This window comes from Bombyx mandarina, chromosome 03, assembly GCF_030267445.1.
Source record: "Bombyx mandarina strain Sakado chromosome 03, ASM3026744v2".
In the NCBI taxonomy this organism is placed as follows: Eukaryota; Metazoa; Arthropoda; class Insecta; order Lepidoptera; family Bombycidae; genus Bombyx; species Bombyx mandarina.
In genome coordinates, this window is record NC_143210.1 from 5,079,490 (window position 1) to 5,101,181 (window position 21,692).

Genomic DNA, 21,692 nt, shown 5'->3' on the forward strand with positions numbered 1-21,692 from the left:
AAAGGATTGTGTGTCATTGTTATTTCTGCAAATGGGCAGATGTCTTTTATGGTGAAACCTTTTTGTTTTTTTTTGTTTAAATTTAAATAAAATTTTTAAACTTTTCTCATTTCGTTGTGTGAGGAAATGATATCGAGTAATGAAAGAGTATTTGGTTTCACTTCATGCATGACATTTATCTTTATAATTAAAAGGTGCGTTTTATTTGATAGCGTCAACAGTTCGATGTTTTAAATTCAACTTTAATCGAAGTTTCTTCCATTCAAATAGCTAAAGAAGTTTTTTTTGTTATGATATGTATTTTTTCCAAAATTTTGAACTTCAAATAGCTCTCCTGTAAAGTTGCAAAAATGTCGCCTAAATCAAATAGGTATGTCTATTATCTATTTACCACAATATATAGTTTAAAAAATGGATCAAATAGGAACAAATTTGTTTGAGTTTTAGTGTATTTCACTTCAATTTTAAATAGAAATTGAATGAGTTACCTGAGCACATCGACATTATAGGTCGCGTTTACCACACCTTGAAACACGAGGTCTAAACTCAATCGTATAGTATAGCGGATGACCCATCCATAAAACTGGTTTTTTTTTATTGCTTAGATGGTTGGACGAGCTCACAGCCCATCTGGTGTTAAATGGTTACTGGAGCCCATAGACATCTACAACGTAAATGCGCCACCCATCTTGAGATATAAGTTCTAAGGTCTCAGTATAGGGTGCCCCACCTTTCAAGCCGAAACGTATTACTGCTTCACGGCAGAAATAGGCGGGGTGGTTGTACCTACCCGTGCGGACTCACAAGAGGTCTTACCATCAGTAAAAAGTAATAAAGGGGCGGTATCTTCCCGTGTGGCCTCACAATTTTGCCTAATTCTGTGTAACATCAGTCACACTTCGGTCTTGAAAGTCGTTATAGTGGGAATGCAATTCGATTGTGACATTCGATTTTAGGTATCAAATTTGTTGGCAGCTAAAGGCATGGTACTAAAAAACATTAATATCACAATGATTCAAATGTGATTGTGTCAGTGATTTCAACCGCTACAGATACAAAACTTTCAGAATTGGAAAAGTCGATATGCCCAATCACGAACCCTGGGAATATTTCTTAGTCAAGTTTAGTGCTAAGTAAAAAAAAAACCTTGATTTCTTCACCTATTACAGATCGGTAATAGAAGATAACGCGGGTTGGCCCCAAAATTATAATGTGGACCAAATCGCGTCAGTCACTCGTGGTGGATCCTTGCCGAGGCCACCTTCAATAATTCCGTGAGTATTCTTTAACATTATTATTTCATGAGCTCAGTTAACACAAACAAGTCCGGATTATACCAATTCTCATAAGACCGAAATAAATGTTCGTAATAGTACGAATGGATGTAACGAAATTTCGGAAAAAAATCAACCTATCTATTTATTTATTTTTTGTTGAAATTGGTAAAACTATTATTTAATAAAATAAAATTACGTAAAATCTCACGATTTTCACTAGAGCTTAAATAAACTGATTAGATCCTGCAAATTCTGGCACTGGTGTTGCGGAGTTTAAAATTCTTCTCGGGTAGGTATTGTTTATTATCCGTGCTGTTTTTGACGCAAAGCAGTCCAAAGCTCGAATTCGAAGAGTTTTATCGTCAACTTTATGGCCCAAAATGATAGTAACTTCTTAATACCAGACTGGCCATCTAGAGGACTAAAAAGCGCAGATTATACGCGGCAAAAGTGAAATCTTCATTAGAACACTTATCTCGTTCTATTGCTGACAAATGGCAATATATCTCGGCAGGTTATGTTCCATGAGGAGTGCTCTGAGGAACTTTTAAGAAAACTTCCCACTCCAATATTATACTATGGCACCAATGCCCATCGCAACAGGGTTGTGCTACATACCACTCGACCCTAAAATAAAACCCTTTCACAGCGTTTGCCGAGCACCATAGCACAACCTTTTTTAAATAAGTTTTATACTATGCTTACAGGAGCAACGGTGATCATAAATGATAGTTTGAACTGTGTGCTAGTATTTTAGAAATAAACTACTATAGTCAATATATCGCTTTTATAAAGAAATGTGCTCTAAATTCTCAAATCTGGATAAGTCTGGGTACAGTATGAGTATAGAAATACGGTTAAACTGATATAGTAATACTAAATGAATAAGCATAATTGGCAATTTGTTATTTATGGTAATTGCATTTCCAACGAAAATACTCAAGTCATGTTATTTATGGTAATTGCATTTCCGATGAAAATACTTAAGACATTTCTGCTGTGCGAACCCTGGGGGATTAAAGAGAGTAATTACAGCACTGAGAGTGGAGGTCGAAGCTGTGTTAGTGTGTTATGACCTTAATGGCTCTGACGTAATGTGTAGCTCCATGTTCAAATGATACAGGACAAATAATTAAACATTAAATAAAATTAACAAAAAAAAATACTTCGCGACAGAATATCTGTATTTTGTACCGCATGTTCCACGGGGAGTGCTCTGAGGAATTGTTCGAGATGATACCAACGTCTCGTTTTTACCATCGCACTGCCCGCCACCGGAGTAGAGTTCATCCATACTACCTGGAGCGACTGCGGTGATCCACAGTGCGTTTCCAGAGGTCTTTTTTGCCACGTACCATCCGGCTATGGAATGAGCTCCCCTCTACGGTGTTTCCCGAGCGCTATGATATGTCCTTCTTCAAACGAGGCTTGTGGAGAGTATTAAGCAGTAGGCAGCGGCTTGGCTCTGCCCCTGGCATTGCTGAAGTCCATGGGCGACGGTAACCACTCACCATCAGGTGGGCCGTATGCTCGTCTGCCTACAAAGGCAATAAAAAAAAGAATATTTCGTTAGACCTAACTAAACTACAATTACAAATTCAGTAGGTTAGATACATTACTTATTTACTACCCAACAGAATGAGAAAATGTAATGTGACAACTGTGTGACATTCACATAAAAAGCTCCGACCATTTTTTTTAGTATCAGGGTACATGTTATTTGTAAAACTTATTACAGTACAGATGTCCTACAAACATTTTCCCAATAAATGGAACATGTTACGTAAGTTTTTCATTGAAAACCTTTCACGAAATATCCTCAGCACGTTTGTATGACACCCACGCAGAAAAAAATCTTTTTTTGTTTTGGTCTTCCAGTTGTCCCGCCCACACGCCGATACCGCCTCCACCCCCGCCCCCGCCGCTCACAATTCCCCCGCACAGGTAATGATTTTGGCAAAAAAAAAATGCAGCTAAATAATTTGTAAACAAAACAGTAACCGTTGCGATCAGCTAATTTCAAGACCCTTCTTAGAGCTGTCGAGAGAATTAAAGAAAAAAAGCAATTAGTACAGCTACCAGCCAGATCAGTTTTGAAATATTATGTCATAAAAAAGTCATAAAATAATCTTCAGAAGTTTGCAGTTTCATTAACAATATGATATTCACAGGACTACATAATTCGTCCAATTTTTTTTGTATAGTGACGTTAATGCAAAAAAATCACGGATTAAATTTCGTAACGAGGTATTTCGATTTAATGAAGACAAAATATTTGATTTTTCAGAACTAAGCATGTATCGTTCGCTCGTTCCCATACACTCACGACATTTGATGACTCTGTGATGCCGGCTGCCGTAAGCAACCGATACAGGAGGGACTGCGAAAGACTAATAGATGGAAGAGCTGTTAAGGTACCGTAGGTCAACTATGCTGTGTGGAATTAAAAATGTTGCCTGAGTATTATGCCAGAGGCTTACCCCACTGGTAGGGCGTCTTATGAGCCCACACTAGTAGGTACCACAATTCAACCATATTTGCCGCAGTAATACGTACCGGTTTGAAGAGTGGGGCAGCCGTAGCACTATAAAACTCAGGTCTTAAGAAAGGTGGCAGAACTTAAGTTGTTGATGTCTATGGACTTCGGTAGCCTCTTTACACCAGATACGTAGGCTCAAAGACCAACCAAAAATTAATAATTCTATATTTATTATAGAGATAAAAGTTTTGAATATACGATTTTTGGAACGTTATAATATAGGGGTGACATCTTCGACCGATAATTGGGTTTTGCCAATAAAAATGCCACTACCTACATTGCGTGTTGTTGTGGAATTCTAAATTCGTATGTTTCTTTAGACTAAACAGCCTAAAGCTAAAAAAGAATTGTGGTACATGAGTAAAAGAGTACGTGGTAATTTGACCTCTGAAGACGGTAGGTGACCGAGCTATGTATGACCAGTGCCACTTCGATTACGGTGGCTTGTTGAACTGATTCAACACATAGGTAACTAAAGTCCCAAGTTCCGTGAAATCTACCCTGTTAACCTGTTTAATATTGTTGTGATTCTAATAAACCAGTGCTCGTTTAGTGGTTGCAATTCGACTATAATCTTAAACATCTAATGATTAGGTTAACTGAACAGACAAAAAAAAACGGTCAACGGCAATTCAAGTCGTTGAACTATTTCGTCTTCGCCTATCGCATATGGTAAATATACTAGTACATAGATTTAATGTTTTTTGTTCAATTACAGCCTGAAGCAAAACCGTACTCGACACTGCCAGTGATGTTCCAACCATTCCCGCCATATCCCCAGTTCATAGCACAGGCCGCGCCCGCTCCGATCCATTACCCTCCACCGATAGCACAAATACCGACACATCAGCAGCCAGCAACATTACCGAGGACTGCTCAACAAGAACAAACAAAAGTAGTAGTATTAGGTAAATGGTTTTTTTCTTATTACTCCATCTTCTTTTCGTAGTTTTAATTATCAAAATAATAGCTTGAGTGTTTTACAATATTATTGGTTAAATGGCGATAAAGCAAATCTTAGTTCAAACGGAAAGGTACCACTTACTTGATTATGCTGTAAAATATTGATGAGTATCGGTTTCAAGGGTTGAAAAGTGGGTACGCAAATAGCTGAGACTTTGGCCTCCCAGAGGTGGGTATCATTCCATACGCTGTGATGTGTATGGATTGCTCCATCACCAGCTAACTCCAGGTGAACTGTGGATTTTTCTCACCATCCACTACAGTAAAAATAGAAACGAACTAAACTTATTAATGAAGAATCAACTTCTATTAAAAAAACAGTAAAGCACTAACTGTTTTGATTACAGATTCACTAAAGAAAGGGGTCATGAGAACACAAGCCACGCAAACTGAAGTATGCTTAGGGAGAAAGCCACACCCACCAAACTATTTATCGCTCAGTCCTCGTACCATAAAAAGGGTGAGTGTGACAGCTTAGAACTAAGATGAATCGCTCTATATCTTGAACTTGCTTAAACATTTGAATTGGCAGGTAAAAATGGTGGCTGCTGGTGTGCAAACGAATGGATACACGATTGGCCCACGAAGACTAACGAAATCATTCTCAGAAGTAGGTGGTGATAGATTAACTGGTCGAGACACTCAAAGTGAAATTCCATTAACGGTCGAAAGGTATACTGGTATGACTTTAGAAATGAAAGTAAATAGTTTAACTATTTCAATAACAAACGAATTTTGATTACAGTTTCATAGGCAACGATCACGAAAAGTTACATAGAACCCAATCAGAAGAGCCACCTAGATCTCCTCGTTCTCCTACTAGAGCTGAACCCAGTTCACCGCATCTTCAAAGAGGTGATTCAGACGATGTCACTTCGTCATCAATGAAATCTGTGGCTTCGTCACAAATCGACAAATCGTCTGAGCTGAGTGCATTACAGAGGCAAGCTCAGGAATATTTTCAGCAAAACTTCCAATTTATACACGAAAGTGACAGAGACGACACTATAGATGATGATATAGAAACTTTAGAAAAAAGCATGTCTTTGAATAGAAGAAACCTTGAGTATTTACAGCAGGAGATCGCTAAGCAGAATAAAGCTGAAAAATCTTTGAGATCGATTTTGTCTAAGAGCACAAGTGATGCGTCGCAAAAAACAGCGAATTCGACGCATCCATTTTCAAAGGCATCAACGTTCCAATCGGAATTATCAACTGAGACATCAGCAACAACCACAGACGATAGCGAAAAAAATGAAAAGGAGATCATTATAGATTTCGAGCCGCGACCAGATGATGAAGCTATACCATTTACAACTCTACGTAGGAAAAATAAAAGAATTTTACAAAAGACAATGTCAGAGGGAGAGATTCTTTTAGATGTGTAAGTACACAAATTGTTGTTTATTGAGATTATTTCATGTGTTTCAGAGCACCCAACCTTTGAAACTGTACTTTAAAAAAAAAATACCTTCAAAATGATGTATTTTGAAAGTATTTTTTTAAGTCTACTCTTTTTGATTGATATATGGACGAGATGCCAAATTTCTCAGTCTCTCTGTAATCGTCTCTGGTAACCGTTGAAAAGGTAGGCTTGTATAATGCAATAAAATAAAAATAAAAACTTCAATTCAATTTTTTAGTAGGAAATCTGAAATTCTCACTAGCGGGGAAGGAGCCAAAGATGCTCCCTTAGTAATGTCAACAAGTCAAGAAAACATGACCAGAGAAGATCGTGAGCGTGAGGCTGTATATCGGCAATACATAAGTCAGGATTACAACCAAACTCCCATCAAAGATGAAGGCATCTTCGGTTTTGAACCTGATGGTTCATTTAGGTAAAAACATTCACAATGAAATACTACAGTATTATTTTTTGCTTTTGAATTTCATAGTCATAGCATTAAGCACTTCGAACTTTTACAAACCACAATACACTCATTCAACGGTTACATTTTGGACACAAAATAGTAACTTTATAGTTGCATTGCTTATATGATATATTACAATATCATTCTTTAAAAAAATGTATGCTTAGCTTCCATTCATTCACCGCTATGTAAATGTCTTCATAGTTCTTCAGATGGAAATGCACCATATGAAGATTTTCACGAAAAATATATTAGTTACAAGCATGAACCATTTAGAAACAGGAGTGTGAGTTTTGAAGATAAGCCTGAAATCATTAGTAAGAAGGACGACATTCTTGAGAACAGGTACGCAATACTTTTCGCTCAGGCTTTTAAATATATGTACAAAGCTCTCGCAAAGTTTAAATACTGTTTTCAACTTGTAGCTTGGACTACATGCTTGATGCTAACAATATACTGAATATATAATTTTTTGTAATTTTAACAAAACCCATCCCATTTACACTTTAGAGGTTAATCACAAGATATTTGGTAAACCCATTTCAGCACTGCTAAGTCCAGTCCAGGATCACCGGAACCTAACACTTTAGGTAAAGACAATGATGAAAACTCAAAGAGGACAATCACTTCAAATAACTTAACGACGATCTTAGCGCCTTTAGAAAAAACTTCGCCGTGTGCTTCTAATGAGTCACTTACTGTAGACCCTACTAGGTAACTGCAAACAAGTTCGTCGACTACATATATTTAGTGAATGTCTGAATACCTATTTCTTTACGATTCCATATTTTGCAGAGACCATTCCGACGGCATGTGGAACGAATCACAAACGACTGTTTTACAAGTGGATTCAGGTACTGAAAATGGAACTGTTATAAGGTTAGTTTCTGCTATAATAAATGATAGATTAATCTCCAAACAGCAAATACTCCTTTATAATAAGTATAATATTAATTCACAGCTCCTCAGATGTCAGTTCACTAGCTGCATCGCCAGGAGCTCTGGCACTATTAACTCCTACATCGAGAAGAAAACAACTTCTATTATTGCAACATCAACAGCGGTCTTCTTTAGATACTGACGTTTTGGACGAAGAGTTTGATGCTTCACAGGTTAATACGTAATTAGATTCATACAGCAAAGCTTATGTTGTGATTTGAATTCAATACTATCTGATCACAAAAATTTATGAAACTTTAAACTTCACAGAGCCAATCACCGACATCGCCAAGAAACAAATTAGACACATCAAGTTCGAGTTCCGCCCAAGCTAGATCATCATTATCGCCTCCTGCAGTTGTACCTAATGTTTTACCAATTACAAAACAACCAACCATTTCCAAAGCGGTGTCACCGATAGGTTTACCAAAATTAAATCATACACCTGCTATTGCCATTACTCATCCAAGCGTGGATTTGGCAGATGTTCCTTTTAAGAGGACTCCCAGTTTCATTAACAAAAAACGTGAAAGAGCCCTAAGTCCATCGAGGAGAAGAGATTTACAAAAAAAGGCACAGCAGAAAGAACCAAATGGAACTATTCCCAATCAAATCATCGAGTCTCCATCTGAACCATCTCTAAGTAAGCCGGCGAGTAGTGAAACAAGTTTAGCTAGGACAGATTCGGGTAAGATAAATACCACTGATGTATCAGAAAGTACAACAACTACTGAAGACTATGTGACAGCGAACTCTGATAGCTCAAAGAAAAGTAATTGTAAGAATCAAAATCAAAGTAAGAAACATTTCAATAGCTGGTACGGCTTAAGCATCTTAAAAGAGAAATTGATAACGGCATTGTTTATTTTAGATCCCGAAAACAAAGCACAAGAAGGATCGTCATTTGAAAGTGCATCTAGTTTGTATTCCTCAACTCGCACTGATAATATTGCTGAAGATTTAGTTTTACCAAGTTATTCGCCTCCTCTTCGACTCAATGACGATTTCATAGTGCCAGACTTATCTTCACCTCCATTACCAGTACCAGATAGAATCCCAAGAGCTTCAGTTGAAAGAATTGAGGTCAAGGCTGAAATCACTCCAGAAAAAATAAAGAGAGAAAAGACTGAGATTAAAAATAAGGAGATCCCTCTAAAGATTTCAAAAGTAAGTAAATCAGAAATGTAAAATATGTATTTTTAATCACTTATATGGGTGTGTCTTAAAGACAGTGAACTTTAGGTAACACGTGTTGCGATGAGCGGGAAAAGCAGTTCCAGTGGGAGTTACAGCATAGGAGGTTCCAATCCTAACGTAACCGAGGAAGTACAAGAAGAGACTCCTACAGAAAAGCTAGCAGATTTACCAGAAAAAGTAGAAAGTAAACCAAAAGAGGAAAAAGTTAAAGCACATATGACCGAAAATGAACAACTAGTACCCAAAATGATCGTATGTATCACATGTAAAGCAAATTTAACCGTACTAAATTATAATGAAAAGCTTTACTAACAATAAGGTGAAATATTTTTAGGGTTCATTATCTGATGATGAACGAAGCGTCCATTACTCCTCATCCGGATACTATGAAAGCCCTGTTGAAGATGATGATGATGGTGGTTTAAGTAAGTATATTTAATCTGAATTAGTTTAATATTACTTGTAATTTATTTTTGAAATTTAACTAACCACTATTGTTCTATGTACAAACATATCTGTTGGAAATTTGATCATTAACTTAGACAAAATTTACGTGGCAGCTTATAAACATTCTCAAAAGTACCGGTCCACTAGCAGACCAAAACTATCGCTAAGTGAAGAAAAGAGACGAAAAAAGAAAGCATTTACTTTGGAATTCTCAAAATCGTATGATGATTCCTTATCTACCTCTCAAGACGATTGGGGTAGGAAGACGAAAGACCCCGACAGTATCAGCCAAAAGTCTGAGCGCTCTGCTCTAAAACCGTCGAACACAAAATTTCCATTAGAAGAGAAGGCTTCTGAAATACGTAAAAAGAAAACTCATTTCGTAGAAAAACCCAAAAGCGTCCAATCTTCACCTAGAGAAATGATTGAAGTAGAAAAATCTATTAAGGATAAGCTATCAAAAGAAAAAGAAGAAGCCAAGCGACCACCGGAACGAGAACGTTACGTCAAAAGAACTAAGCTGAAACCAAAAAGTCCTACACAATCTAAAAGTATTGACAATCATAGTTACCATAGGCCACAACTTTACGATCGAAGAGAAGGTATGGGTTCTAACATGAAATTGCATTTGAACATTCCTACATCCGATGACTCTAGTGAGCAATATCGTAAAGAGGGTACGAGTAACGGGAATATTTCTCCCAGAAAACATAGAAGATTGCGTGATAGTCCTAGAAGAAAAACAGGTGCTAATTCTAACAATGCTAAATCTCCTACAGCCGCTAACAATCATTCAGGATACAGGTACTGTCTTAATTGGAACAAGATAACAACATACGATTTTGGGTTTTTCTTATACTTTCAATCTCTATTTAATATAAATTCCAGGCCGAGGAGGAAAAGTGGTTCAAACGAAAGCATATCATTACCCGGTAGTTTGCCTAGAAGAAAACAATCTATTCCAACAATACCGTGCTTGAGTTCTTTAGAAGCAGAAGATATTGAAACTGCTCGGACTCTTACCAATGCAGGATCTAGATTGACTCCTTTACGTTACATAAAAAGTCCGACTACTTCACCACGGCATCATCGAAAACAAGGTATGAACTGCGGCTATTAATCTGCAAATTACATAATAACAAAATGATCGAATTTAAAATACATTAAAGATTGATTAAAAAAATAAAAGCTACTAATGTATTTTTATTTTCATAGAAACTAAGTTTGCGAAAGCCGCATCAGCAGAGTCCTTGCGTTCCGTATCCCCGGGATCCGATTCCGTCTTCTATTCTGAGCAAACAGAACAGAGTTTGGCTGGTGCTGATGGAGAAGCTAAAGCACATTGTTTGCACTGCGGCAAAGAAGTTCATATTGTGACAGCTGCCCACGAACACGACAGTGTGGCTTCAAGGACTTCACACACAGATGTAAGTAGCAAAATATAAATACAAGTAGCGAACTTCTACACGTGTTTTTTTATAATATGCTACTCACATCAACTCATCAAGTTCTGAGTACTCTCAAAAAATAACAAATTTAACAAAACAAGCTTCGGAGCTTATCTCATCTTTTCTATTATTTAAATTTGAAAGCTTTATAAGTGATTACCTTTCGAGATTCAGATACTCATGATGTCCTCTAATATTATCTTACTGTTATCATGATTATTGTTTCTTATTAAATTTATTTGCTCCTCATTAATTTAAGCTAGCATACATTAAAGAGAGAGTCACATTAAGAGAGAGAGAGTCATGAGAGTTGCACTATAAATAAAATAGCTTTATATAATGATAATGTCATTCTTATGTTTCTTATGAACCCTTTTCGTCGTCTAAGTAAAAAATGTTAATTAGAAATAAAGAATGCTCGTAATGGTTAGCTACAGTTAAGTATATTTCAGGAATCATACGCAGATGCTACTCCAGATATTGTACCAGCTCCGGCGGGGTTCGCTGATTCACCATCATGTATTTCATCCAAAAAGCACACAAGTGGTGCGAGACTGTACAAGAAACTTGACAAACGATATCGGTCTGAGGATAAATCGAGGCATCATTATCGCAACAGACAAGACGTGCGAGCTAAGGTATGAGTTTCACTTTGTCTTTTGCAAGTGAATTAAATCGATTCACTTTTTTGACACGAAATGTTCCATTTATTCATGATGATGCCATCAAATATTTTATTATCTTTTTGAATAAGCTTGCACAATATATCTTGAGTGATATTAGATTTCTCACTAAAACAAGGATTGTCTGGGGTTTTTATACATTCTTTTAAACTTGAAATGTACTTCAATGGACAGCAGGGGCTCGGACAAAAACTGTACAAAGCGCAATAGAAGGACTTAGTATCGTCAGCTCTAGGATCATAATTTCTCTTACCGAACTTTGGATCCAAACAATTTGCAAAATTATCGCAAGGTTCGCCAAGTATAGATAAATCAGCTATTCCCCGCATTGTATACCAGCACATAAAGTATGAAACTGATACACGCCATATGAATCGTTCTTGTGGTCCATCAAATGGCAATCCTGTTTTATCTGCATAAAATAATATATCTTTACAATCTTGATCTAATTTGTTGATCAAATTGAGATCTCCCAAAGTTGAGTTATTGTTTAAAATTGTTACGGTATCATCACTTCTTTTGAATGGAGCCACTTCTATAACTTTATGTACATAGCGAATACATTTATAGAAATCGCTATAACAATTTTCATGAACTTCCCAATGCAAAGATCGTAGACTTGGTTCCGGAAATTTAGTATAAAATCCAAAGGTGTTTCGATTGGTTTTATTTCTGTAAAATCTTCGATCCCATTCATTAAACTTATGATTTCTTATGTAAAATGCGATATCTTTTATGGCTTTCGTCTTCCATATCTCGTCGAATACTTCATCACCATGTTCATCTCTTGATGATGTCAGCATTATATACTTTAAGTAGACAACATATAAAAGAACAATTAATCGATGATAAAGTATCATCGCAACAAGTAAAATATCTACCTGTCATTGAAAATATAATTAGATTGTAATCACTTCATTCAATTGCGTCAAAAGTGATATAAGATTCCAAAGAGAATATACTGAAGATAGACAAAAATAGCTTTTATAAACCATGATCAATATTAATGGATAATTAAATAATTCACCCAGTCGGAAGAAAGAGGCAAAGAGGAATATGCTTATTCTGATAAACCTACAGACACACGCATTGCAAGATCTGCAGGAAATAGCTTAGATAAACTCGGTAGCACCAGCGCAGGCGTTGATCCTGATGGTAAGTATTCTTGATGACGATACTATTAAATTTGTAATTTAAATAAAGAACTAAAACTAGATGTGAAATAAATCTTTGAAATAGGATTAAATACAATATTATTGAATGCTTTAATTAGTTCCTTATAAAAGTGTATGAGCAAAAACGAGCCCACAGCATTCACGTTCACATAGTTGTCAGGTAATACGAAAATATTTGTTTATGTAACAGAGCAAGAAGAATGCTCTGGAAGCTCTGAGGGTGCAGAAGGCATTCGAGACGAAAAAGGAATCTACGCCTCACCCTGGTGGTGTGGCAACTGGATCCTTCTATCGGAGAATGATGATCAATGGACGAGGATCCCGCCAGGTATTACCATGGCTTTAATATAATGACCACATATTTCAACTTTAGTCTTAAATCATAAGGTCTTCAGCGTTTAAATACAGCCTAAGCCTAAGAGTCTTAGACTATAGTTAAACTTACGCCACCAATATATAAAGGACTTTAAAGTCTTGTGCACAAAAGTTGATAAGACAATATAAGCTCCCCGGGCACCCTACCTTTATTTGGGCCTGAAGGAGCCAGTCTTTGGCGATAGGCTCTGTTTTTAAGTTTCTGTGTTCCTTCCGAGGCAACCTGGGTTGGGAAGGGATGGAACGCGCCCCCCGAAATGATAAGGGAGCCGCATACGAAGGGGCACAAAGTAGGTCCCCGCTGTTTGTAAGATTTGATATTCAATTTCAATAATACGTGTTTATTATCAGACGTTATAGAAACATTAGAGACCGGTAAAGACGACCCAACTGACTCCGAGACGGAATTCAACAAGAGATATGTCGCGTTGACACACCGTCTAGTACACAGAAGAGCCTGTATTGAACTACACCGTCGACAGGCTAACAACACATTCGGTAAGTTAATTACACGGATAATAATGTTTAAGAATTAAGACGGTATTTTTTTCTTAAAGTCCCCAGATACAGTCTTGGAGACAGTCGAGCGAAATCTTTATGGAGAGCTGCCGTATAAACCATATTTTATATTATTTTATTCTATTATTGTGTGTAATGTTTTGTTTTGAGTTTTAGTTCCAGTGTCGCCGTTTCTATTAAATCGCACCCTTTTTTTCTTTTTTCACATTAGTGCATATTAATGCAAAAACATATTTTTTTTACATTAGATCATTCTTAATTATGATTGATTGACGTTCGGTTCTTAATACAGTTTTGAAGTACAAAATCAGTTTTGATTTTACTCCAAAATTATATTATACTAGCTGTACCCGTCCGGTTCCCTGGGCATTTAAAATTAACATTATTATTTCTCACCCCCACAAAGATTCTCATCATTAACGCCCCCGCAACTGGTATAGAGAGTCCAACATTCATATAAATATTAGCCTATCCATTAAGTACATGTATTTTCTACATGAATACTACGTTTTAAGTCAATCAGATGCATGGTTCAGTAGTTATAACGGAACATCCGTAAAAACCACTGTAGATTTATATATTAGTATAGATTAACAGTAGATTACAGAATTATAGATTCGATAAGATCGGTAAGGTTATTGTGGTATGAGCATGTTATACGAAGATAATATGGTAATGTGGTCAAAAACACGATAGTCTGAGGTGGGGGCTTTCTAAAAATACTTGAATAGACTGTGTGAAAGGGGATATGCAAGAGAAGAGTATTAGTGCAATGATGACGTATGGTAGGCTTAACTGAAAAAAGAACATGATGCACAGATTCCACATAGTGAGTTAATGGCAAGAAGAAGAATGATTGTAGATTACTTGATGACGACCTGCCCTAATAATAACGAAATGGTAAAGCAGTACACGTATTGATGAGGAGGTTCGTATTTAAATGTGGAGCGGAAACTAATGACAACTGAATGACAGAGAAATTTAACATAAAGACGCCGAGAACGTACTTGTTTTTTTTCCCTACCTATTTCACCTTGACAATTTCAGCTTCTCCTTGACGTGCAGATGAGCTCATGGGGCTCAAACCAGGTGTGTTCCTAACACTGACCCTAGCAAGAGTAGTGATTCGCAGAATCTACCACCGGATCGGAAACGCGACCCACTGAGAAAATCCGGCGAGAAACTCAGTGGGCTGTGTCTACGGGCACCTTCTACGAAGACAGATTATAGTATTTACAATGAATAGAATAGATGGATAGAAAGGCCTGTCGTGTTCGGCCCGTTGATAGCCAAAGTGCTATTCCAACTGCACGTGAACGTTTATCTATTCCGTGCGTGGACGGGTAGGTAAGCTCACGAGCTCAATCTGAGATAATTTGGTACGGCAGAAATAGGCAGGGCAGGCGACAAACTCAGTGGGCTGTGTCTATGGGTTAATTTACTCGTCGAGCTCTTCGTCCGTACCTGTATCTACATGAAACTAAATTAAAACTCCGAAACGTTTTTCGCATTGCGTCACAACTATTACAGACCCAAATGACTGGACCGCTCTACATCGCGTCGTGACGTAAGCGGCCTATTTCGAGTACTACATCTATTTTAAAACTCACAACAGAAGTATTATTTCGAGTGACCACCGAATTCTTTCTTTCGCTTCGAATATCCGTTGCTTCTGCTAACCGTGAATTTAGATAGCGCTTTAACGCGATGTGAATCATTTAAGACCTTGACACGTAAATTTTTCTGCAATAAATAATTTTGATAGTTATTTGATTAACTTTATTTGTGAGCGTAAATTTGTCCATGAACATAATAGCTTGAATGAATACCACCGCTAATTCAGAGTTACAGTACCCTGAACATTTTTTTGTGTTAATTTTATTCAAATATTATTTTGATATGAATTTATACGTTCGGCAATCCACCTGGTTCTCTGTCGAAAATATCACTTTAAGCAATGGGACCGTTGTTTATTTTGGGCGTGCAATAATATTTATTTACCCCACTTTTTATTTGAATTTGTCGACTAATATGAATCACGTAGTGGACTCATAGCATCCTTCTATCTATATATTAATACGTGAAGCAAAAACTTTGTACCCCCTTTTTACGAAAACTGTGCAGATGCAGGAGTATGCTATTTCCCACACTTATAGAGAATATAGAGAAGGAGTGCAGAATTTTGATATTTTTTTAAATTGTGAATTAAGAATATATTAAATCAATGAAAAAAACATTACACACACAACCATGTATTTGACACACACATATATAACACATACTCTTTAATTATTGTCAAACTTTTCTTATTGCTTATAGTTTGTGGTCAAATTGAGAATAGATTAAAATCGTTTGTCTTTATTAATATTTGTCTATAGTGTAGTCTTGTCAAAATTTGTGATTATAGAAGTATAATAATAATAATATTTTTTAATATTTACTAACAATCACGCCACGTTAACTAGTCCCGTGCTAAGTTCGTAAAGAACTTGTGTTACAAGTACCAGATAACGGAAATAAATATAATATTTTTATTATACACATACGTATATTTAATATACACCCATAACCCTGGAAAGACATTTATATTTCTCATACAAATATCTTCCCTTGGCGGGATTCGAACCCGCGACCCCCTTGTGTAGTGACCATGTCACTTACCACTACACCAGACAGCCGTTTAGTTAGTTAAATATTCTTTGACAATAGAATCATAATATTAATAATGTCCAAACTTATAATTTCAATTAATAATTATAATCGAATTTTAACTACTGCGGGACCACTAGTATCAATAATTAGACAATGTCATGATTTTAACTCCCCTCCCTTTTCATCGTTTCTGAATAGCTAGCAGGAAGCTAGCAGGATATCTTAGAATGGCAAATGAATTAAAAGCTATAGCTTCCAATTCACATCTATAATTTTGATATAAACATATCTTAATATAAAAGTAAAAAAATATTAGTACGCATTAATCTTTGACTCCGCGTTCTTAATACGACTGATTTTCAAACCAGCAACCGTTAGATAGTTAATAAAATATATCGAGAAATAAATCGGATCGTACGGAAAAACTAATTTTATTTTCGCACTGTGATTGGGGCATGAGTCTTCAGTAGCACACCGAGCGCTACTGCGTGAAGACTGACTAAAATTATATTCGCGTGTGACGTTGATCATGGTGTATTGATTTCTAACTAAAACTCGGTTTACACGACAGTTATTGCTTACAATGACGTAAAATTACAGTGCATGCGTTGTTGAGCTCTGTGACAGCTATTATCGGTGAACAAATAGAGCCTTGAACTGTACTTAATCTTGAAAATGGTGCAGAGTGAGTAGTAAGCTTGAACGAACTTTGTTCTTTCCTTTTTGGAGACAAGTGAAGTATTTTTTTTTACAAGTTTCTGTTTTTTTAGTTAGAGAAATGTTGAACTTAAAAGGAAACTTGAGGCAGAAGCTCGAAGAGATATTCAAGCTGATGCTGGTTCTGTGGTGTCGACAGTGCCAAATTAACAAACTCGTTGCCCCGGAAGTTTGTGGTAAAATGAAGAATTAATTTTATTTGAATAACTAACAAACAGTGGATTTAGTCCAGATTAACAAAAAAATAAAAAATACTTATTAAAAAACTAAAAACATAACGTTTAAAATTGGTAAAAATTCTATTTTAAATTAATTTTGTAATTCAATTATATTATATTTAATTTAGAAATATAACATCTTCGCTTAAAAGAGTAAAGTATATTCGGACTTGCAAATAGAAAATATTATTTTAAAAAAAATATTTAAGAATTGCACACTGTAGGTCGTTTTTGTCGTGTTTCTATTAACACCAGTGAAGTCCACTAACACTATTATTTCAATCGTATTAAACAAATATAAATGTATGAAACATACACATTCTATGAAACTACATGTGCACCAGCTACATTTTTTTCTTTCCTTCCTATGCTGATAGCCTTGAGAGACTATTTCAGCTTCGTCTTAACATGTAGGTGAAGCTCACAGGGCTCAAACTGGAGTGTTTCTAGCACTGGCTCTAGCAAGAGCAGTGCTTTGCTTAATCTACCACCAGATCGGAAACGCGACCCACTGAGAAGATCCGGCGAGAAACTCAGTGGGCTGTGTCTATGGGTTAATTCGCTCGTCGAGCCCTTTTTGGGTTCGTCGTTCGGGTTCTACGAGGACGGGGACCGGTAACCAGCTTCTGTGGTACATCAACAGCAATGCTAACACGGAGACATTATCTGAAGTGCCAACAATAATTGTACCAAGCTTCCTCGTAATCGAATAAACGGCTAAAAAACGCATAGAGACGAAACACACGGATATTATCATTATTATTTTTCATAGATAAATAAATCACTAGTTTTAAAAACATCCAAAACTATTTATCCACTTATGTATCCACAGAAACTATCTGAATTTGCTCATTAACTTGCTGCGACAAACTATTAGCTTATTAGAAGATCGTTGAAAATGTACAAGATTTTGTAATAGACAACGCATGAAACTATTCTAACGTTTTTTTCTTTTCTTTCATCGATCCAGACAGAAAATGCACATTCAAACGACCTTAACTCACCCCAGTGAATACCAAAGTAATCTCTATGAATGAAAATTTCGTTTTCGCATATCTGGATATCGGCCAGAAAACATTTAGATTCAAATTTAGTTTTAAACAAAAAAACGAAAAACGGATGTGTTACTTCAGCATTCAAGTATGCAATTATCGATTCTGTAATTCGCAAAAATCGCATTTACATAATATACGTTCTGTTTGCAATTTCACCGTGTTTTTTCTAAGATCACAACTTTTCTCACTGCTTCTGATTTGGAGATTTATATGTCACGGTCGGACATTAATACGGGACTTAGCACCGTCTGTAGGTCAACAATGTGGCTATTTTAATACGTTTTTATTAGCTTCAGACGTAGTATGTATGTTTGTAACGGAAACTTTGAACATGATTTTGACCCCTTCAAAACGTCGGATTAACTCGAAAATTTGGTATACTTATTATGGACCGATGACAATTCAATAATAAAAAAAAAGGAAAAAAATTTGAAAAAATTGAAACTCAACTAAAAAATGAAAAATAAATAATAGTTTAAAAAAACTAACAAAATACGCTTTCATAGGGGTATCAGTAGTTATAAATATTTTATGAGCAAATAATAATATGAGTAGAAGGGCTATTTTGATAATATCCTGAAAAGCACCCCATGCTTTTTTACAATCAAATCAAATTTTCTTACACTATTTTTAATTCAATTTTGTTTCTATTTTTTTGTTGGATTTTCTATAAAAGCGTATTTTGTTAGTTTTTTTAAACTATTATTTATTTTTAAATGAATACTAGATGTGACTCGCATTTTGTAATTCAAAAGTAATGAGATACGTTTACTAGTGGTTTGGCGTATAGCCCGCTGGGGTAGGTACCACAATCTTGCCTGTTTCGACCACGAAGCAGTCACGCACTCCAGTTTAAAGAGTGGGACGACAGCTATACATTTTTTGCAGAGACAGGTGAACGAACTCACAGCCCGCTTATTGTTAAGTGGTCACCTGAGCTCATTGATATCACAACGTGATTGCTAACGCCCACCTTGAGGTTTATATCTCGATTTTATAATGAGTACGGAAATTATAGTTTTTGCAAATTTGATTTTAATTGCACGATGTTACGTTGATCGTGGAAATCATTCGTGAAAATGAGTTAGGAATGAATATCATTAGAAAATTGTATAACTACTGCGACATTTTAGAGTGCTATGGTCGTGTCGCTCGATATAAAACCTGTCTTATTTTACTTAAGGCCGTTATTACCACTTCGAAATTCATTACGTTTGCGACATCCATCTCATGTCTTAAGATAAGTGGCAGCATACACTCTGTGATATCTATAGGCTTCGGTAATCAATTTACAGCCCGTAAGCTTGTTCAGACATCCGAGAAATAAATGAATAACATAAAACTAAAGAAAAAACTTACTAAGCTTACTAACCTTATTTTGGCGTTCACAAAACAACTTCGAATCTTGAATATGGTGCGCATAAAAGTATCTGTTATCCTCGCAATCTATACTAATATATAAATCTACGGTGGTTTTTTACAGTTTTTTCCGTTATAACTACGGAACCATGCATCCGATTGACTTGAAACTTGGTATCCACGTAGAAAATACATGTACTTAATAGATATAATAAGCTAATATTCTAAGCTAATATTCATATGAGTGTTGGACTCCCTACACCAGTTGCGGGGGCGTCAATGATGAGAATCTTTGTGGGGGTTATCTGGAACCGCTGCGGTCATCAACAGTGCATTTCCAGAGGTCTTTTTTGCCACGTACCACCCGGCTATGGAATGAGCTCCCCCTCCACGGTGTTTCCCGAGCGCTATGACATGTCCTTGCTCAAAACAGACTTGTAGAGAGTATTAAGCGGTAGGTAGCGGCTTGTCTCTGCCCTTGACACTGCTGAAGTCCATGGGCGACGGTAACCACTCACCATCAGGTGGGCCGTATGCTCATCTGCCTACAAGGGCAATAAAAAATTATAATAATAATAATGTTAATTTTAAATGCCCAGCGAAGCGGACGGGTACAGCTAGTATATGCATAATAAATAAACTGTTTGCGTTTTCAGAAAGCGATAAGGCAGTGGTAGTGAAGCGTGGAAACGAAGAATTCGGTTTCCGGATTCACGGGAGTAAGCCGGTCGTTGTATCGGCCATTGAACCCGACACTCCCGCTGAAACCTCCGGCCTAGAAGTCGGCGATATTGTCATCGCTGTGAACGGTGAGCTAATATATACCGTGCATGAAATACAAGTTAATGGATACTAATGAAAACTCATGAATGCAAAAACTCGACACTTTTTCTTCACTTTAGCGGTTATGTAAATTCATAAACCGAATTATTAATCAACCACTATTTATTTCCAAACAATCCTATTAATTCATTCAACGTTTTTATATAACTATTAATCACGCAGAAAAATATTATTATGAGGCTTTAGTAAACATTCATTTTATTATAGTTCTTATTTTAACTAAGATCTGCAATATTTTTTAATAGTAACTCTTTCTTTGTGAGTGATTGCTGTAATATTTTGAGAAATAAATAACTTTTACCGTAATTGAGACCTTAAATACATTATGATGCTATTTGCAGTAAAAGTTAAGTTCCGTATTTTTTTATATTTCAATTCCAAAAATGTATCATAGCTAAATCTAATATAAAAATAAGGTGTAAACAGATGGTATCCGAGTTAATGCCGCCGCCCTTACACCCTGTGGTCGAAACTCCAAGAAAAACGGATATACCCAGCTGGATTGCACGAAAGTGCTTCCCACCAGTCATGCTAGGGATGAAACTGAAATACTTTAGAAAAGAGTACCCATTTAGGAGTGATACTGCGAATTAAGAAAGTACAGAAGTACCTAAACGTACCCTAGGTTGCATATTGGTGTGCCCTTATGAATGGCCAGACAGATTGGTATAGGATCTACTAACCACCATTTTTATAGCTATAGTTACGAGCGTAGATAAGTGGATCAGCAATGCCAAGAGCAGAAACTGCTTATTGGTAATTAGTAGTGGACAGATCTACTGGCCTAAAACATTTTTTTTTAAGTCAATCATATTCTACTTAAGTAACATCGCTCTAATGGATAGAAGATTTAAAATCCATTTGCCTTTCAGATCTAATAGGGTAATAAATTTTGATGCTCGCAAGCCAGATCCTTTAGCAGTTTCTATTTTAAAATTTCAGAATTCAGGTCAAATTTTTAGGTCACTGTGATTGTGACGTTCAATTCGCTGAATTCATAGTGGGTTTTTCTTGTATTCGTACAGACTTGATTGAAATTACTTCTAAGATTTATTAATATCGTGTATGATATCTTCATTTACCAAATAAAATGACGGTGAATGATTGTTATAAATTTGTAGTAGCTAGCTTTTAGTGATCAAATTTGTTATTTCCCCATAAATCTTTGGCTGTCCAATGAAGTATTTAAATCATTCGAAATCGTAATAGAAAGTTTAACCAAACTGTTTATATAGCCTTAAATATTGTTACAGGGATCAACGTTTTGGATAAAACACACTCGGAGGTCGTAAAAATTGCGCATTCCGGATCAGAAATACTCGAACTGGACGTGAGTCTTTCATTAAAATTTGAATATTATTAAATGAACCGTATCTCTTTGGCTTTGATAGTCACATTAATGTAGTATTGGTAAG

General features: G+C 36.2%; 1 protein-coding gene across 7 annotated transcripts in view; it reads left to right on the forward strand.

Moving 5' to 3' along the window:
* LOC114251302 (uncharacterized) overlaps window positions 1-21,692 on the forward strand; it is a 245,276-nt gene that overhangs the window by 219,181 nt on the left and 4,403 nt on the right. For 2 of the 7 annotated variants that reach the window (XM_089739405.1, XM_089739410.1), the window contains exons 7-31: window positions 1,170-1,274; window positions 3,156-3,221; window positions 3,565-3,691; window positions 4,535-4,724; window positions 5,127-5,239; window positions 5,312-5,451; window positions 5,525-6,163; window positions 6,423-6,617; window positions 6,855-6,995; window positions 7,197-7,364; window positions 7,446-7,529; window positions 7,612-7,762; window positions 7,860-8,385; window positions 8,461-8,756; window positions 8,832-9,038; window positions 9,121-9,211; window positions 9,329-10,037; window positions 10,122-10,333; window positions 10,449-10,660; window positions 11,134-11,319; window positions 12,396-12,519; window positions 12,730-12,867; window positions 13,266-13,412; window positions 20,091-20,243; window positions 21,531-21,607. In XM_089739405.1, coding sequence (XP_089595531.1) covers window positions 1,170-1,274; window positions 3,156-3,221; window positions 3,565-3,691; window positions 4,535-4,724; window positions 5,127-5,239; window positions 5,312-5,451; window positions 5,525-6,163; window positions 6,423-6,617; window positions 6,855-6,995; window positions 7,197-7,364; window positions 7,446-7,529; window positions 7,612-7,762; window positions 7,860-8,385; window positions 8,461-8,756; window positions 8,832-9,038; window positions 9,121-9,211; window positions 9,329-10,037; window positions 10,122-10,333; window positions 10,449-10,660; window positions 11,134-11,319; window positions 12,396-12,519; window positions 12,730-12,867; window positions 13,266-13,412; window positions 20,091-20,243; window positions 21,531-21,607 — 5,197 coding nt within the window. The remainder of the gene's footprint in view (window positions 1-1,169; window positions 1,275-3,155; window positions 3,222-3,564; window positions 3,692-4,534; window positions 4,725-5,126; window positions 5,240-5,311; window positions 5,452-5,524; window positions 6,164-6,422; window positions 6,618-6,854; window positions 6,996-7,196; window positions 7,365-7,445; window positions 7,530-7,611; window positions 7,763-7,859; window positions 8,386-8,460; window positions 8,757-8,831; window positions 9,039-9,120; window positions 9,212-9,328; window positions 10,038-10,121; window positions 10,334-10,448; window positions 10,661-11,133; window positions 11,320-12,395; window positions 12,520-12,729; window positions 12,868-13,265; window positions 13,413-20,090; window positions 20,244-21,530; window positions 21,608-21,692) is intronic. The other 5 variants (XM_089739413.1, XM_089739416.1, XM_089739420.1 and 2 more) reach the window with 3 other exon arrangements.